General features: G+C 35.8%; 1 protein-coding gene across 1 annotated transcript in view; it reads right to left on the bottom strand.

The window, feature by feature from the left end:
- Positions 1–1228: 1228 nt before the first annotated feature.
- Positions 1229–17506, bottom strand: part of LOC138697048 (uncharacterized) — a 145107-nt gene continuing 128829 nt past the window's right edge. Inside the window, exons 5-6 of the mRNA XM_069822642.1 lie at positions 7945–8071; positions 1229–1452 (exon numbers count right to left, since the gene is read on the bottom strand). Coding sequence (XP_069678743.1) covers positions 1229–1452; positions 7945–8071 — 351 coding nt within the window. The remainder of the gene's footprint in view (positions 1453–7944; positions 8072–17506) is intronic.

Here is a 17506-nt window from a genome sequence, read left to right as displayed (position 1 = left end):
TTTCCTCAGCACATTGTTTGTCCCTCCCCCCGTTCTTTTTTTATTGGATTATTTTACGACGCTGTATCAGCATCTCAGGTTATTTGGCGTCTGAATGAAGTGAAAGTAATAATGCCGGTGAAATGAGTCCGGAATCCAGCACCGGTAATTATGCAGCATTTGCTCATACTGGGTTGAGGAAAAATTTCGGAAAAACCTCAACTAGGTAACTTTGCCCGACCGGGATTCGCGGCCAGACGCGCTAAGCGTTACTCCACAGTTGTGGATCCCCGTTCTCAAATATTATATTTTTATGTAACTTCAAATTTCGAGCTAACTTTGAATAGTTTTACAGCCTACTTCAAAACATGTATCTCCGTCAATTAGGATATCGAAATTTGAAATCATTTTTCATTTCATTATTGCTGTACCGGCGTCATTTCATCTCACCAACTCTGAACGCCCTCTGTAGTTTAAAAAGGCAGTTAAATGAATTCTTGAAAACAGGTTGCAGAGTGGTTTTGTTGATTTGGAAGTTCTCAAATCACTTATTCATCGATTTGTAATCAAAACACATTAAGTCCAAAATATTACTTCTGAGAAAAAGGCGTACATAATGTATGTGTAGAATTAGAAAATTAAATACACATAAAGGGAAACAACTTACTAAAAATAATATTTTGGGAATTTGGTTTTGTCAAGAACTTTGAACGCCTTTTTCTCAGAAGTAATAGTTTTGACTTGATGTGTTTGCTGCATGAGCAGGGCATGTAGCACGTATGGGCAAATCCAGAAAAACATATAGTATGTTAGTTGGGAGACCGGAGGGGAAAAAGGCCTTTGGAGAGGCCGAGACGTAGATGGGAGGATAATATTAAAATGGATTTGAGGGAGGTGAGACATTATGATAGGGACTGGATTAATCTTGCACAGGATAGGAACGGATGGCAGGCTTATGTGAGGGCGGCAATGAACGTCCGGGTTCCTTAAAAGCCATTTGTAAGTAAGTAGCCTGAGGGAGGTATTCATAGACATTATTAGCTCGGGCTTCCGGTGGATGATCAGCGAACTAACGTTTTTCGTATTCATAAACCAGGGTTAGCGATATATGATATGAATCCTGTACAAGTAACCAGTCGATAGCCGGGGGCTAATTTAGCACGTTCGTAGCGCGGGCTAGCGAAATGTTTATGAATAGCACTCTAAGTGTTTTGCTTGTAATCTGACGCATTAATAGAGTTTAGTCAAATCAGGGACTTGTCCGACACCCGTCACCTATAACCCGAGGAAGCATATGTCTGTAAAGGGAGTGAAATGGGATAGTCAATTGAATCAGATGACGGTGCTGCTGTTGTGAGCGACGCGTCGTAAAGTTGAAGCAGGAGGCTCGCAAAGCCGCCACAGCGTCCCAAAGGACCGCCCCGCGGATTTCACGGCTTTGTGCCCGTGCAAGTGGACAGTGAGTGAGCAGCCCTACATGTGGAATGAAACACAATGTCCGCACTAGGTCACTCCACTTCCGCCGTAACGACGCCGACGTTCCGTTTTGACGGAGCTCCGTTCCAACAATACTTCATCCTAAAAACGTTGATCCTCTTCATATTTCTGGCCACTGAAACGCTCCATCTAGGATATCCGTTATAACTACGTGTCCCTTCAATAGAGATTTGCTTCAACAATGGCTAATTTTTAAAACTTCAATTACCTTTTAATATTTTTTACTAATGAAATATTCCAACTATATGACATTTCAATAATAATAATGATTTTAAAAACATAAAATTACTTAGTCACACGTTAAAAAGTGTTAAAATTTTTTAAAAAGGTTTATACCTTCGACAGACGGCCCGTTTCGACGTGATGTTACGTCTTCATCAGTGTCTCCTGAACTACTGGTGATCTTGAATTCTGCGATGTGCATTTGTCGATTGTAGGGGTGGGGGTATGTTGCTCTTATGGTGGGGGCTGGTTGTTTGTGTGTTATGACGTATCATGACGTCGAATAATGTGTGGGTATTGAACTGTAATTGTGTATTAAGTATATGTTGTGGGTATGTTATTGTATGTTTATATATTTCGTATTGTTCTAAGATGTTTAACTGTGAACTTTTTGGTGTGATGTGTAAAATTTCCATATCTGTTTCTATATTATTGTAGTCATGATTATTATTGATAATGTGGTCTGCATAATTTGATGTAATGTAGGGTTTGGTTATAGCTTTAATATGTTCATTATATCTTGTGTGAAAGGATCTTTCTATCTGTCCTATGTAAAAATGTGAGCAACTACTGCATTTTAGTTTGTAAACTCCAGTTGAATTATATTCATTTGAATGTTTAATGTGATTATTTACATATTTCTGTGTTGTGTTATTGTTTTGTATGCTATCTTGTATTTTAGTTTTCTGAATGAAGTTGCAATTTTGTGAGTATTGGTGTTATGATATGTTAATGTTATGTATTTATTCTCACGTGGTGTTTGTGTTGGATTGTTCTGTTTTTGTTTTGTCTTTTTTATTAGTGTGTCTATTATGTTAGGGTTATATCCATTGTCTTGTGCTATATATTTTATTTTGTTTAATTCTCCAGTGTAGTTGTCATTGTTCATTGGTATATTAATTAATCTGTGTGTCATTGTACGGAAAGCTGATACGTCATAACCAGGGAACGGATTTATATGGACTAAAAATATATGAAATATGTAAATATATATGTAGTTATTTTTACCAAAATATGGAATTAAATATGGATTTTTACCAAAATATGGAATTAAATATGGACTTAAAATTATAAAAAAATGACTATGTACGTTAAATATTGGTACATTTTAATCAAACTAAACAAAAAATATAATGGACGTACCTTATCTTCCAATGTAGTTTCAACAAAACACAATTTTTATTGTCTGTTACCATAACAATAGGTTACAAACATTTCTTTCAAGTGCTGAAAAGTGAATCTTCTTCTATTGTCTCTGAGGATAGATTTATACTGACTAAAAGAGCGTTCGACGTCACAAGAAGTAACTGGTACATAATTCAATTTCACAATGTCTGCTGGGGATAAGTCCAAGTTAATCTTCACTGTTGATTCACCACTCATCACAGCAACAACCTTTTGTAGTTCTTCATATCCAGGGTTTTTTGAAAGTACAGTGTCCACCTTAGCTCTTACTGCATCTGCAACTTTACCTCTACCACGATTCAGTTGTTCCACAGTACTATTTATAATTTCAAAACTTTCAGATAGTGAAAGGTGCCTATTTTGGAGACTTTTGAGCGTTTTTATGATGCATGAAAATGTATGCTGAATGTGAGCTAAGTCATTCTTCACACTTATGTCACAGGTAACTGTTTTCGCAGTATCAATTGAGACTGCATCTTCAGAGTCCAATGCAAGGAGAACATTGTTAATAGAGTCTATATGTTCGGCATAATATTCAACTGCTTCTAGCCATGTACCCCATCTAGTTAAAATTGGCTTTGGTGGCAATGGAATTTCAGGGTACATTTCTTTCAACACGTTAACTCTACTGGGAGCTTTGAGAAATACTTTTTTCACTGATGAAATCAACAAATCTACTTTAGGGAAATTGTCTCTGACCACTTCTGCCACACGATGAAATGCATGCGCCACACAAGTAAAATGAGTCAATTTAGGATATACAACAGATAATGCTTGTCCAGCTTTGACCATATAAGGGGCAGCATCGCTAATAAAGAATAACACATTATCGTACATAATACCCTTTGGCCACAGGATACCCATAGCTTCGTTGAACAGTTTAACTATAGTTTTGTTATTGCACTTTTCTAGAACATCACAATGTAAAAGAATTCGTTCAGAATATTGTTCACTTAACAAACCGATAACTACATTACCAACAAGTCTACCTTCTTTGTCGGGAGTCTCATCAATGGAAACCCAAATTGAACTATCTTTAATTTCATCTCTTATCTTCTGTATTGTCTCATCGTAGATGGATGGAGCATACGTCTTCCTAAGTGTTGACTCATCCGGGATTGTATGTTGAGTATATTTTTCAAGGAATTCCCTGAAGACCTTATTCTTTAGTTTGTAGAGAGGAATATCAGCAGAGATGAGAGAACGGCACAGGTCGATGTTAAACTCAGATCTTACATTCGATGTTGTTGGTTGTGTTAAAAACAATTGTCTCTGCTTGGAATTTAGTTGTTTGTTGGCCTGATGTTTACTAGTTGTAATGTGTTGTTGCACCAGGAACTTTTGTGTAGATGATACTGCACACTGACACAAATTACAAAATAATATTTTATTGTCAGTTGATAAACCATCTTCTTTAAATTCTGAAATGTAACTTGTTAGTTTTGATTTTAAATTGACTGAATGACGTACTTTTGGCATATTTACCGTCTTTATAGTATGATTTACAAAACTGAACCTATGTGTACTCTGACTGGCATTTAACTGTTGAGCTGCACAACTGAAGTCTGTTAAAAATTTTAAATTAAATTAATACAGTTTTGTAACTTACTTTCCCATTGTTGATAGGACTGCTAATTTTCAAATAACTCTGATGTTAAAGGGATTACTGAACATGTGTTTAAATCTCTATTGTTGAAATGTATTTTTAAAAGTTAATGGAATTTTGTTTTGTTTTATTGTTAAACCTAATATAATATGGACTGTTTTATATGAAATATGGAAAATATATGGAAATTAACGAAAATATGTACTAAACTCTAAAATATGGAAAAATATGGAAAATAAAAGTAGGATTTTTCAACCCTACACATTGTGAAACATAAAGATAATGCAAAATATAAATTATATTAGCTTTATAAGTAAATATGTATTTACATATAAATCCTTTCCCTGGTCATAACAAACAAACAACCAGCCCCCACCATAAGAGCAACATACCCCCACCCCTACAATCGACAAATGCACATCGCAGAATTCAAGATCACCAGTAGTTCAGGAGACACTGATGAAGACGTAACATCACGTCGAAATGGGCCGTCTGTCGAAGGTATATACCTTTTTAAAAATTTTGAACACTTTTTAACGTGTGACTAAGTAATTTTATGTTTTTGACAAACAAAGTGTTAACGTGAACTTTAATCCATGAATAATAATTTCCGCTCTAGCAATAACTACTTTTTTAAATTTGATTCTCTCTTAATATTTATACCTAATGAAAAATGGTCGTCTTATATCATCAATGGCGCACCCAGAAATGATTCAGGGGAATATTTATTTAGTGTCAGAGAGCAACATCAATGTTGTATCCTTACGTGAAATATGGAGGGTTTGAGAAGTACAAACTACAACTACAGCATTTTGTCAAGACACTCGCAATGCGGAGTAGGGGAACAACGTTTCTGTAGAGGGGGTAGGAGTAGAAGGGAAGATCGGGCGTGTGTCTACCGAGTTCAAGGCAAAGGCTAACCCATTCCCCTATAATTCGTAAGTAGACTTATCCGATCTCGTGCGCAGCTCTGTAGGAAGAGTGGGGGAGTGTCTGGACATAGTGCATGAGCTGTACGTCACTGTGATGTGATTGGCATGTTGGAATGAATGGAGCTACCAGACACGAAATACAAGAAATCATCTATGCTCAATTTGTCAATTTATGTCTCTCCAACTGAAGATGGTTTTTAAAAAATCGAAAATATTTGTGGATATATAACCTTATGATGTGATAAAACAGAAAATTGTTTCTGTTTTAATTGATAAGTTGTTGACTGAAATTATAAAACAATGTATTATTATATATACTTCAACTTGTCTGAAATCTTAACCTCAATATGACTTTCAAATTTAACCTGAAGTTATTCAGAGAGACAGTAGTCTAATAATTACCAACCGGACTCTGATGTGGTCTACTGCGCGTTAATTGTGTTTCGTTCTATTATCGGTCTTTTTTTTTTTTTTAGTCAACTGTCCAAAGACAGGTCTGAATCTCACAAATGATAACAAGAAGGCACACTTATGAGGCAACTGGGTCAGGATATAATGGAGTAGCGTGGCTAGTTCCTTTCCCCCCTCTTATAGGTCTTATAATTTTTAATTCTAAGCTTTTTGTCTTGCTTGCTCGTTCTGTAAAATCATCTTATCATTTTTTTCTATTTACACTGCTACTGATAACTTTTTTGCTAATGATGTGTACTTGACTATCTGTCATTCACCCAAATGAAGCCAGTTATTGTTGAACATGGGTCGGCGTGCGGGTATAGTTAGCGGGTAGCAAGGGGTTCTGTGAGGAGCAAGTGAGCTCTTTACGTCATCTGAAGACTAGCAGTGGCGTGCATGTGATCTTAAATTGTTTTGATGAAGTGACACATTTTGCAGAAACGTACAGTAACAGAGGATGAAGTGAACCGCACATTTTTCAATCATTTTATTTCAATTTTCCAACCACAAATGAAACTAATTTATTATACAATAACGAAAACATAAGTTAATAATAATATTGTTGATATCTAAAAATTCCTCCGTCACACAAAAATGTCGGTCCACTGCCTCAAATGAAAATGATTAATTGTGCAATACCAACAATATCGGTACTCCCCATCGAAGAAGATATAAAATCCTATGAATTCTTTCATCCTTAATGATAATTGTCTTTAGAAAATTCTATGAATTCTTTTATCACTAATGATAACTGTCGTTAGAGAATGCTATGAATTCTTTAATCCTTAATGAAATGATAACTGTCGTTAGAAAATGCTATGAATTCTTTAATCCTTAATTACAATTGTCGTTAGAAAATGCTATGAATTCTTTAATCCTTAATGATAATTGTCGTTAGAAAATTCTATGAATTCTTTTATCACTAATGATAACTGTCGTTAGAGAATGCTATGAATTCTTTAATCCTTAATGAAATGATAACTGTCGTTAGAAAATGCTATGAATTCTTTAATCCTTAATTACAATTGTCGTTAGAAAATGCTATGAATTCTTTCATCCTTAATGATAACTGTCGTTATAAAAAGCTATGAATTCCTTCATCCTTAATGATAACTGTCGTTAGAAAATGCTATGAATTCTTTCATCCTTAATGATAACTGTCGTTAGAAAATGCTATGAATTCTTTAATCCTTAATGATAATGACGTTAGAAAATTCTATGAATTCTTTCATCCCTAATGATAACTGTCGCTAGAGAATGCTATGAATTCTTTAATCCTTAATGAAATGATAACAGTCTTAGAAAATGCTATGAATTCTTTAATCCTTAATTACAATTGTCGTTAGAAAATGCTATGAATTCATTCATCCTTAATGATAACTGTCGTTAGAAAATGCTATGAATTCTTTAATCCTTAATGATAATTGTCGTCAGAAAATGCTATGAATTCTTTAACCCTTAATGATAATTGTCCTTAGAAAATGCTATGAATTCTTTCACCCTTAATGATAACTACCGTTAGAGAATGCTATGAATTCTTTCATCCTTAACGATAATTGTCGTTAGAAAATGCTATGAATTCTTTCACCCTTAATGATAACTGCCGTTAGAGAATGCTATGGATTCTTTCATCCTTAGATATAATTTCTGTTAGAAAATGTTATGAATTCCATCAGCTTTAATGGTAATTTCTGTTCAACAGCTGAACAAAGTTCTTCTATACAGCGAGTCACATTTCGAGGTGAGAGATTGATCATGTTAAATTTGGCACCTTCTCCTGGAGTTCCTGTTTCAGCAGTTATTCGCAAGTATGGTTTCACGGAAGGTCCTTCTAAGAATTGTCGGCATTCTCTCGTATCGACCCTACGCATAATCTTTATTGAAAAGCTTCAACTCAAATAATTTACATGTACATAACCTACACTGTCATTCCATTAGAGTCGTTGCATATTAATGTATTAAAACTAAAAGTGAATTTTTTTGTTATAAACCATGTTTGTAAAATTGTCCGTCAACAGTCATGTTATAGGCCTACTGACTTAAAAGCATGAAGTAAATTTTTAGACTCACCGGAAGCCACGGAAGTAGAACTCGGCGTGGAACTGCCTTGTGGGTAGAATGTCACTTCCGGTTTGGAAGGTGCTCGAGCAATTTCCGGTGAATATAGGGTGCTGTTGTCATTGTCGTCTGCTTCCCTCTGTAACAAAATCCAGGAAACAATAATAAACATATTTTGCAGACAATTCTTATATTATTGCACTCTTCGAATCTAGATTATAATAACTATCTTTGTGTTTACTTTGTTTTAACTCTAGGTGTTCGAACACTTAACCTGTTCGAAGGATGAAATTTCCATTCTGTTTTCTTTTAAGTAGGCAGAAGACAGTCAAACTATAGAACTGGGCAGGAAAATTAAAATGAAATTGAATTGTTATTTTGAGAATTTATTAGTGCTCAAGTTCGTCCGCCGCTTTGGCTGAGTGGATAATGTATGCTCTTCCCATCCAAAAAGATCCGTGGTTCCATTCCCGACGTACGTAATGATGAAGAATTCTCTTCCATCCACTGGATTGGATGTTTGCCCCTTCCCTTGTACTTATCTTGGAACGTCTGCATGGTGGTTCTGTATCGTCCTGACCACATTGTCTGGAGAACTGCATTGTGAAAAAGTCTACAGCAGTCATGTCAAAAAATGCCCATAGGCGCAAGCGCGCGCTTTAGAGCTCGGGAGAGCCTGGGCGCTTTACAACGGAAAGGAAAGAGACAGACGAGAGAGGTAGTATATGCTTGGTCGAGCTATATACAGGGATGGCCAGCAATGATTCAATGTATAAAAGGAAGAGAACTTATTAAAACTTTATCCATGTTAATTTTTAGATTTATCTGAGAAGTATAAGTGCATTATAAGAATGTAAAGTTTAATTTTAATGCTCATTCTTTATAAGTTTGCTCTTTTATTCAAAAGCTATAGAGCTGTTGTAAAAACATCAGCTCTATAGCTTCAGCAGATTTCGAGAAAATAATTTCATATTCTGATGATAGGAAGTTGCGCACCAATATCACCTTAAAGGCATAATGCGGTAAGAGTTTTGTTATGTAATATTAGTTACAGTTAAAACATAGGCTACCTAGGTAACTTTGCTTTGTACTATAATATTGTTTTGATTAGTTTATTTATTACTTTTATAAGGGTAAAGATACCATCAATATCAATTCTAACTTACCATGTCATACTCAATCTCTTTCTTTGGAATATCACTTTCTTTATGAATGATGTTTCATCCACTTAGTACAGTATAGTTATGCTACTATGGAATTTATGTGAATATTCCTTCTTAACTCTTTATTATGTTATTAACGTTTAAAACACAACACAATATTAAGAAATTGGTGTTAGTACTGTTGTTTTTACAGATAATATAGATAATATCAAACAGAAAGACGCCATATAAAAATAACGACATAAAATTTCACGTTCCGTTTGAAGTTTGCACACCATTGTTTTCTTAATCGAACAGGCAACTTATTCATATACATAACCCTTTCTCCTTCCATACCTAGCGCTTGATGCCCGCGCACGACGTCAAGGTCAGAAAAATACACTTGCTTTGACATCACTGGTCTAGAGAGTTGGTCAAAAGACACCTTTTTCCACACTGCAATGGATTGTGAATCGATAAAAAGAAGATGTTAAATGATAAGGAAAAGAATAAAATCACATTAGTTACTAATTTCCCTATCTATGTTGTAATTAAATATTTTATTTTTAGCCTCCTTATTTTTCTTTACTCTTTCTTTACCTCATTATCTTGATCTTTAATCTGTTCTCTATTTTCCTTCCTTTTCCCCTTATTTTTACTCCCGTTTTTCTTCATTTTTATTTCTTTCTATTTTTCCTTTTATTCTAACTTATTTCTCGTTATTTTCCATTCTCAAATTTCACACTGTTTTTTCCATTTTCCCTCCTCCATTCTCTTCTCCTCAATCATCTTGAAGTACTTAGTATGACTCCAGATATTTGTCAAGTTGATCTATACCATATACATCTTTCCAATCAGGAATTTATATGCATTTCAGTAACGGGGTCGGGCTTCGATAAGAGTCACCAATTACTTCTGCTCTCTCTGCCATTCCCATTCTACTGCATCATTGTCCCACTATTTCAACAACGTTGGAGCTTCCCCTGCATCAAATATAGGGACGCACTGAGGCAAGGAGATAGATCTCCAATGCTTTTACAGTCTAGAAGCTAGAAGAACGTTGAGTACTAAGCATCACAATCAAGCCACTTCAGCCCCTAAAGAGAAAGGCCCAAGGGATTGACAGGTTTCTCGGTAATCCAGAGCATTCTAGAAGTAGAAAAATACTTCGTTTCAGTCTGGGATCAAATCCGTGGTAATCCCCAGTGTAATCAACACTGATTTATCTGGGTGCATAAACGAATAAGATTGTCTAAGAGCGTTCCTTTTCCTGTGGTTAAATTACATGAGATGTCAGATTTTCAGTGTGATTTTTTGAGACGAACATTTTAGGTTTTTCAACTTTCTGTTAAAATAACTTTTCTTAATAATTTGAAAAAATAACTTGCACATTTCATGGTCATGGTTGCCTAGTTCAAGATTTGGATAGGTCAATTAGCGAGAAGATACGCTAAGATAACATTTTTCAGGTGTTATGGAATTACTTTTAAGTTCTATTACAAGGATAATAGCATGCAAAAGGTGGAAGAGAGTGTAATTTATCGACTTTGGTAGGCCTTTAACTTGAACTTAGAATTTATATAAAAAAAAAAGTTTTATTACCGGTTGTTCTGTATGGATGTGAAACTTGGACTCTCACTTTTAGAGAGGAACAGAGGTTAAGGGTGTTCGAGAATATGGTGATTAGGAAAATATTTGGGGCAAAAGGAAATGAAGTTGCAGGAGAATGGATAAAGTTACACAACGCAGAACTGCATGCATTGTATTCTTTACCTGACATAATTAGGAACATTAAATCCAGACGTTTGAGTTGGGCAGGGCATGTAGCACGTGTGGGTGAATCTAGAAATGCATGTAGTGTGTTAGTTGGGAGGGAGGCCAAGGCGTAGATGAGAGGATAATATTAAAATAGATTTGAGGGAAGTGTGATATGATGGTAGGGACGTTTGAGATGGGCAGCACATATATCACGTATGGGTGAATCTAGAAATGCATGTAGTGTGTTAGTTGGGAGGCCGGATGGGAAAAGACCTTTGAGGAGGCCAAGGCGTAGATGAGAGCATAATATTAAAATAGATTTGAGGGAAGTGTGATATGATGGTGGGGACGTTTGAGATGGGCAGGACATGCATCACGTATGGGTGAATCTAGAAATGCATGAGTGTGTTAGTTGGGAGGCCGGATGGGAAAAGACCTTTGAGGAGGCCAAGTCGTAGATGAGAGCATAATATTAAAATAGATTTGAGGGAAGTGTGATATGATGGTAGGGACGTTTGAGATGGGCAGGATATGCATCACGTATGGGTGAATCTAGAAATGCATGTAGTGTGTTAATTGGGAGGCCGGACGGAATAAGACCTTTGAGGAGGCCAAGGCGTAGATGGGAGAATTATATTAAAATAGATTTGAAGGAAGTGTGATATGATGGTAGGGACGTTTGAGATGGGCAGCACATATATCAAGTATGGGTGAATCTAGAAATGCATGTAGTGTGTTAGTTGGGAGGCCGGACGGAATAAGACCTTTGGGGAGGCCAAGGCGTAGATGAGAGGATAATATTAAAATAGATTTGAAGGAAGTGTGATATGATGGTAGGGACGTTTCAGATGGGCAGCACATATATCACGTATGGGTGAATCTAGAAATGCATGTAGTGTGTTAGTTGGGAGGCCGGATGGGAAAAGACCTTTGAGGAGGCCAAGGCGTAGATGAGAGCATAATATTAAAATAGATTTGAGGGAAGTGTGATATGATGGTGGGGACGTTTGAGATGGGCAGGACATGCATCACGTATGGGTGAATCTAGAAATGCATGTAGTGTGATATGATGGTAGGGACTGGATTAATCTTGCTCAGGATAGGGACCGATGCGGATATATTTCCAATCTTTTGTAAAAATCAAATTCGTTTGTTTGTCCAACAGTGATGTTTTCCAGTTTTTTCTACCCCAATTCTTTTGCAGAATCAAATTTCTGCACATTTAATGGACAAAACTAAAATTCTATCAATCATTTATTATCATAATACACTGCTCTCTTAAATTGACTGAGCACATTGGGAATTAAATCAATGGCTTTCCCAAAACACGATATGAAATGTTTCGTATAAAACAATTTTTGTCTTGGAAATGAAGCAAAAACGAGAAAAATTTATTCAAATTTTTCGTTTGAAGTATCTCAAAGAATATTTCTGAAAAATTACATTACTTGCGATTCACTCAGTATTAGCTATTCAAAGTGTTTTATATTTTGTTGTACAGTGTTGAATTATTGTATGTCACCAAGAGAAAGTTTGATAGTAGTTATACAAAAAATAATGTATACATACATATGATTAAACATTATTATATTATAATATTCATACTACTATGTACTCTTACTAAACGCTATAATACTGTATACTGATTGTGTTAAGTTTATTTTCTCAAATATGAATACTGTATTCTCATTATATGAAATATGTTTGTTTCAATCCCTTTTAAAAGCCTATTAATTGTTGATAGAGTAAATACGATTCCTATTATATCTATCCGTGATATATACATAATTTGTAATCCGCCTCAGCATAGCTGAGAGCTGGCTATAGCATTTCGTGAGCAAAAGCCGCTCTACGTTACTTCACGGAGCGGCCAATTGCTGGCCTGTGTACACAGGTGGACAATGGACAGATATACGGGGTTTTCAGAAATACTTTGACAAACCTTGGGGTCATGTTCCTCACAACAAAACAAGAAAAAAGTTCATTAAACATATGTCCGAACATCCTTAGTTATTTAGTTATTAATGAAAGAACATAATGAAACATCTGTTAGATATTGTCAGCATGGTAGCAAGTGTTGCAACTTTAATCAATTCATAAACTCATAACAGTGAAAGTTTACGTTCAATGCGTTTTGAGCTACAATCCAACAACTTAACTTCAGCCGGCATTCCTAATGCAAAGACACTTCATCAACGTGTCATGGAAGCCTGCGAATCCGTTCGACACCGTGTGGGTGTATTTGAAAGGGAGCGACAGTCCATGATCCGAGGAACGCATGTGTGTGTGTGTGTGTGTGTGTGTGTGTGTGTGTGTGTGTGTGTGTGTGTGTGTGTGTGGAAGCAAGAGGAGGAGAACATTTCGAATATTTGTTATGAGTTTCTGAATTGATTAAAGTTGCAACACTTGCTACGAAGCTGACAATATCTAACATATGTTTCATTATGTTCTTTCATTAATAACTAAAAAACTAAGGAGTTTCGGACAAATGTTTATATGAACTTTTTTTCTTGTTTTGGTGTGAGAAATATGTACCCAAGGTTTATCAAAGTATTTCTGAAACACCCTGTATATATATATATATATATATATATATATATATATATATATATATATATCGAGGACATCATATCAGAAGGGCGTATCAACAAATGCAGCGTTACTGAAATATTTTAATGGTACCTATTTATGTTTGAAAACAATCGTTTGAGAATTACAATGGACTTAATAAAGAATGAAAGAAAGTACCTTATTTTGTAGACAAAGATAGGATGAATGAATTATTCTATATTTACATGGCTCTAATAATTAAAACTTGGAGTTTTGTTGATACATCCTTCTGATATGATGCCCTCGATATTAAAAAAAAAACATTTTTTCGGGATTATAGATAATGAAAAATTGTATTTCTGTGAAAATCTCTAATTTGTTTTGTAACACCACAATATGTATAATAATATTATCAAATGTCATGTAATGAGAAAGCAAAAACACGTAACATTTACCAGAAATGTAATCCCTGCACACTTATTGAGAAACCGTGAGCTGAAGTTGAGCTCGAATTCATTAACTTTACCCGTATAATTATCTCGTTCAATATTTATGAGCTTCCTTGAAATACGAACTTGGAATACGTCTCCTTTCTCTAGAAGGATTATAGAAGGAGCCGCGCCAATTAAAACTGTATGTAAATACTTCCAATACCCTGTGTTTGACTCATTGCAAATCGTTAAGTCCTGAATGTATCGCAATGGGAAACAAGTCGGCTACTTGAGATGCACCGCCTTCATCTCTATGACGCCATAGCGCCGGTGATACATATTCATCACTGTGATGGCTGTGTCACCGGACCATCCACATCGCCCAGTGTTAAATATAGAAACTCCGTGATAAAAAAAAACACTCCACATCCATCACTACTCGTACAATGTGCAAGAAAATTAGATGCAGTGTAAAAGCGTATTTTCTCATTTCATATTTATACCACAGTCTAGTATATACAGTCACGAAGCTCAATATGTAATAAATATGCAGCCATAGATAGTTGCTAACCACTAGGATCGCTACTATCGCCTCATTACAGACAATGCGAAATAGTACCTGCACAGTCTATTGTTTCTAGCAACCTCAACATCTCAAGCTTCGTGACTGTATATACTAGACTGTGTTTATACTATGATATACTATCTAAGCAGTTATTTTACGAACATTTTATTCTGTTGAATTCTGGAAACGTTGTAGACAGACACCAAATGGGATACTATCACAATGAAGTATCAACCGTGTGTTCAATTCAAAACTTCCCAACTTGAATAATTTTAGACGTGCACGATTTTGAGGAAAACACGTCGATTTAGTGTTCGAAAGGAAAATTCAAAATCACTGCGGATTGAATTTTCTGTTCCTCAGCTTCACTCCCACCCCCACCCCCACCCCCCCCACTTTTGAATTTAAAATTGCACTCCTATCTTCAGACATACCGTGTCATTTTAAAGGAGATGATGATAAACCCTTTCCGTCTACGTATTCACGTCAAAAATTGATAGGGGATTTGAGGAAATCTTTATGATTGCGTTTATATAGGAATTTGGGTAATATAATAATAATAATAATAATAATAATAATAATAATAATAATAATAATAAAGAGAGGAGGGTAGAAGAGCATGAAGAATGAAAAACAGATAAATTTACTCTTAGCAACTAAGAAAAAAAGATATGAAAAAATTATAAATAAATATACAATTAAGTAAAAGATGAAAGAGTGAGAATGAACGGCAAAAAAATAATAAAAAATAGTGGAAGAACAAGGGAACACAAGAAGACACAAAAGAAAATATTAAAATAGGCTACAAAGAAAAACAAGACAAAAAAAGTAAAGAAAAGTCATGAAAAATTACATAAAGGAGGGGAGGAAAACGGCGAGTAAGTGAGTAAGTGAATGAGTGAGAAAGTGAGTGAGTGAGTGAGTGAGTGAGTGAGTGAGTGAGTGAGTGAGTGAGTGAGTGAGTGAGTGAGTGAGGTTTAAATAAAAGAGGATCCTCAGTTGTTCCATTGCGAGCGTTATAAATCACATTTTTAAACGTGGCACAAATGGACTAGCGTGTGAGGCGCAGGCAACTGTAACCCACTCTATTGTGCGTTGGGACGCTCAATTTATGACGGTGTCACCTTCCCACGTCAGGAGATTTCATCACATTCACATCCACTCTGAATCAACTTGGAGGTCTCACATTCGAAATCGCTGTCACTGTGTACTTTGGTAATTACAACTGGATAGTACAGGAAGCCTTCATACACCGAGTTACCACAGTATAATATATAGACTATAGTAAAGGCAGAAGAAATAGGCGGGTTTTTGGTCTTGTACGGAAACTACTCACTACTACTCTAGCGGTTTATGACCTGAACAAAGAGACTTTCCTGTTGCTGCGTTCGAATGCTGGTTGTTGACAAGTGCTCGTCTGTAATATTACTGTGTTATAGCTTGTTTCAAAAAAATTATTATAATAACATAATAAACAGTATTTTAAAATACTAATCACTCATAATAACCGTTATTTTTAAATATCAATCATCCAAGTAGTCGCTATCATGTCTCAGTCAGCCCTGATATCATGAGTCTTGCTAAAGGCGTTATTTACCAAGTTTGTTGTTTCTTGAAAGAACTTAAAAGATTGTGAGGACATTAAAAATGTCCTATCATCAACGCAGATAGCCACTGCCAAGGCGTGTGGTAATTCTCTACGATCGGTTAAGAGAATCTGTGCAGAACGATTTTTTTAGTCATACTTATTGTGTCATTTGTTTTGTTAAGCTAAGCCAAACACATAAGTACTTTTTTATTCCGAAACTCATTCATGTTACAATAACGTGTACATTTTCTACACACAGTAAAAATATATTAATTTTTTGCACTTTAATTTTTAATTTCCTCACGATTCACAAAATTGATAACTGTATAAACATTATTTAGTAGTTATTTCAATACAATATTTTGAAAACACATAAAAACAAAACACTAATTGTGTGTAATGCTAAATATTTGATTTCTCGAATTAGGTTTCCATTACATTATAATAATTATTACATTTGTGAAATGGCTAACTTGCGAAATATTATAAATGATAATACGATCTAAAGTCTGATTAGTGTATTATGTTACTATTCAGCGATATATGCAATGGAGCGGAAAAGAGAACTGGCCACCATAACCCATTATCTCCTGGCTTAGTTACATCATTAGTGATGCCTTATTGTTGTCACTTATGTGTTTCAGGCCTGTGTTCGGACAGCTGACTAAACGAAATAACAATATTCAGTAAATCGGATATTTGTAATTACTAGAAATCACGTTATTATTTTATTTGTTATTTTTCCTAAAGTGCAAACCGTGTGAATGTAGGAGTAAGTTATTTGGGACAGGACCATACACCAAGCAGGTTCTCAGGGGTACAGGAGTCGGGGTAGTGAATAAGGGGTTCGCCATACCCGCCTATTTCTTCTGCCTCTGGTATAGATGTGTGGTTGAAACGTTACAAAATTATCCTAGTGCATAAATCTTGGCTCGGTTTGGCTGTACCTGAGATGAGTCCGTACACAAGTTAGACACGCTTTGACCCATTGTGTGTCCTATATATGCGATGAGTGCTCAACTGACATGCAACATGTGGTCTGGGTGGCATTCGTAAACCCGACGCTGACAGGTGGGCCATCCTGCCTGAGCATCTGATAGAGACAGGTCCTATTTCGCGGACGAATAGCCTGATATAGCCAGATCTCACCATCAGACAAATAGCCTGGTAATCTCCAGGAGTCCGGAGCCCCAAGTCCTTCATAGATCAGCATCGGAAACTCGTACTTCCCCCAAAGACTTCATCCCAGCCTATTTATATATTGCAGATGATAGATGAAATGAAGGGAAGTGGATAATGTTGGTTAAATGACAGAAACGGAAGTACTCATAGAAAATCTCTCTGCATTGTCCACCACAAATTTCATCACTACCTGATCGAGTATCGAATCCGGGTCGTCTGGACGGAAGACAAACGCCTTAACACTTGAAAGACAATCGCGACTAGAGATGAACAAAACTAACTGCCGCTCTCGCTCGCTGTGCTCGTTGCATTTGTCTTTCGATTCTCGCTCATCATTCTCGAAATAGCATTTGGTCGG

This window comes from Periplaneta americana, chromosome 3 (genome assembly GCF_040183065.1).
Source record: "Periplaneta americana isolate PAMFEO1 chromosome 3, P.americana_PAMFEO1_priV1, whole genome shotgun sequence".
In the NCBI taxonomy this organism is placed as follows: Eukaryota; Metazoa; Arthropoda; class Insecta; order Blattodea; family Blattidae; genus Periplaneta; species Periplaneta americana.
Note: the sequence above shows the minus strand (reverse complement) of the source record. Positions and strands in the feature narration are given on the sequence as shown.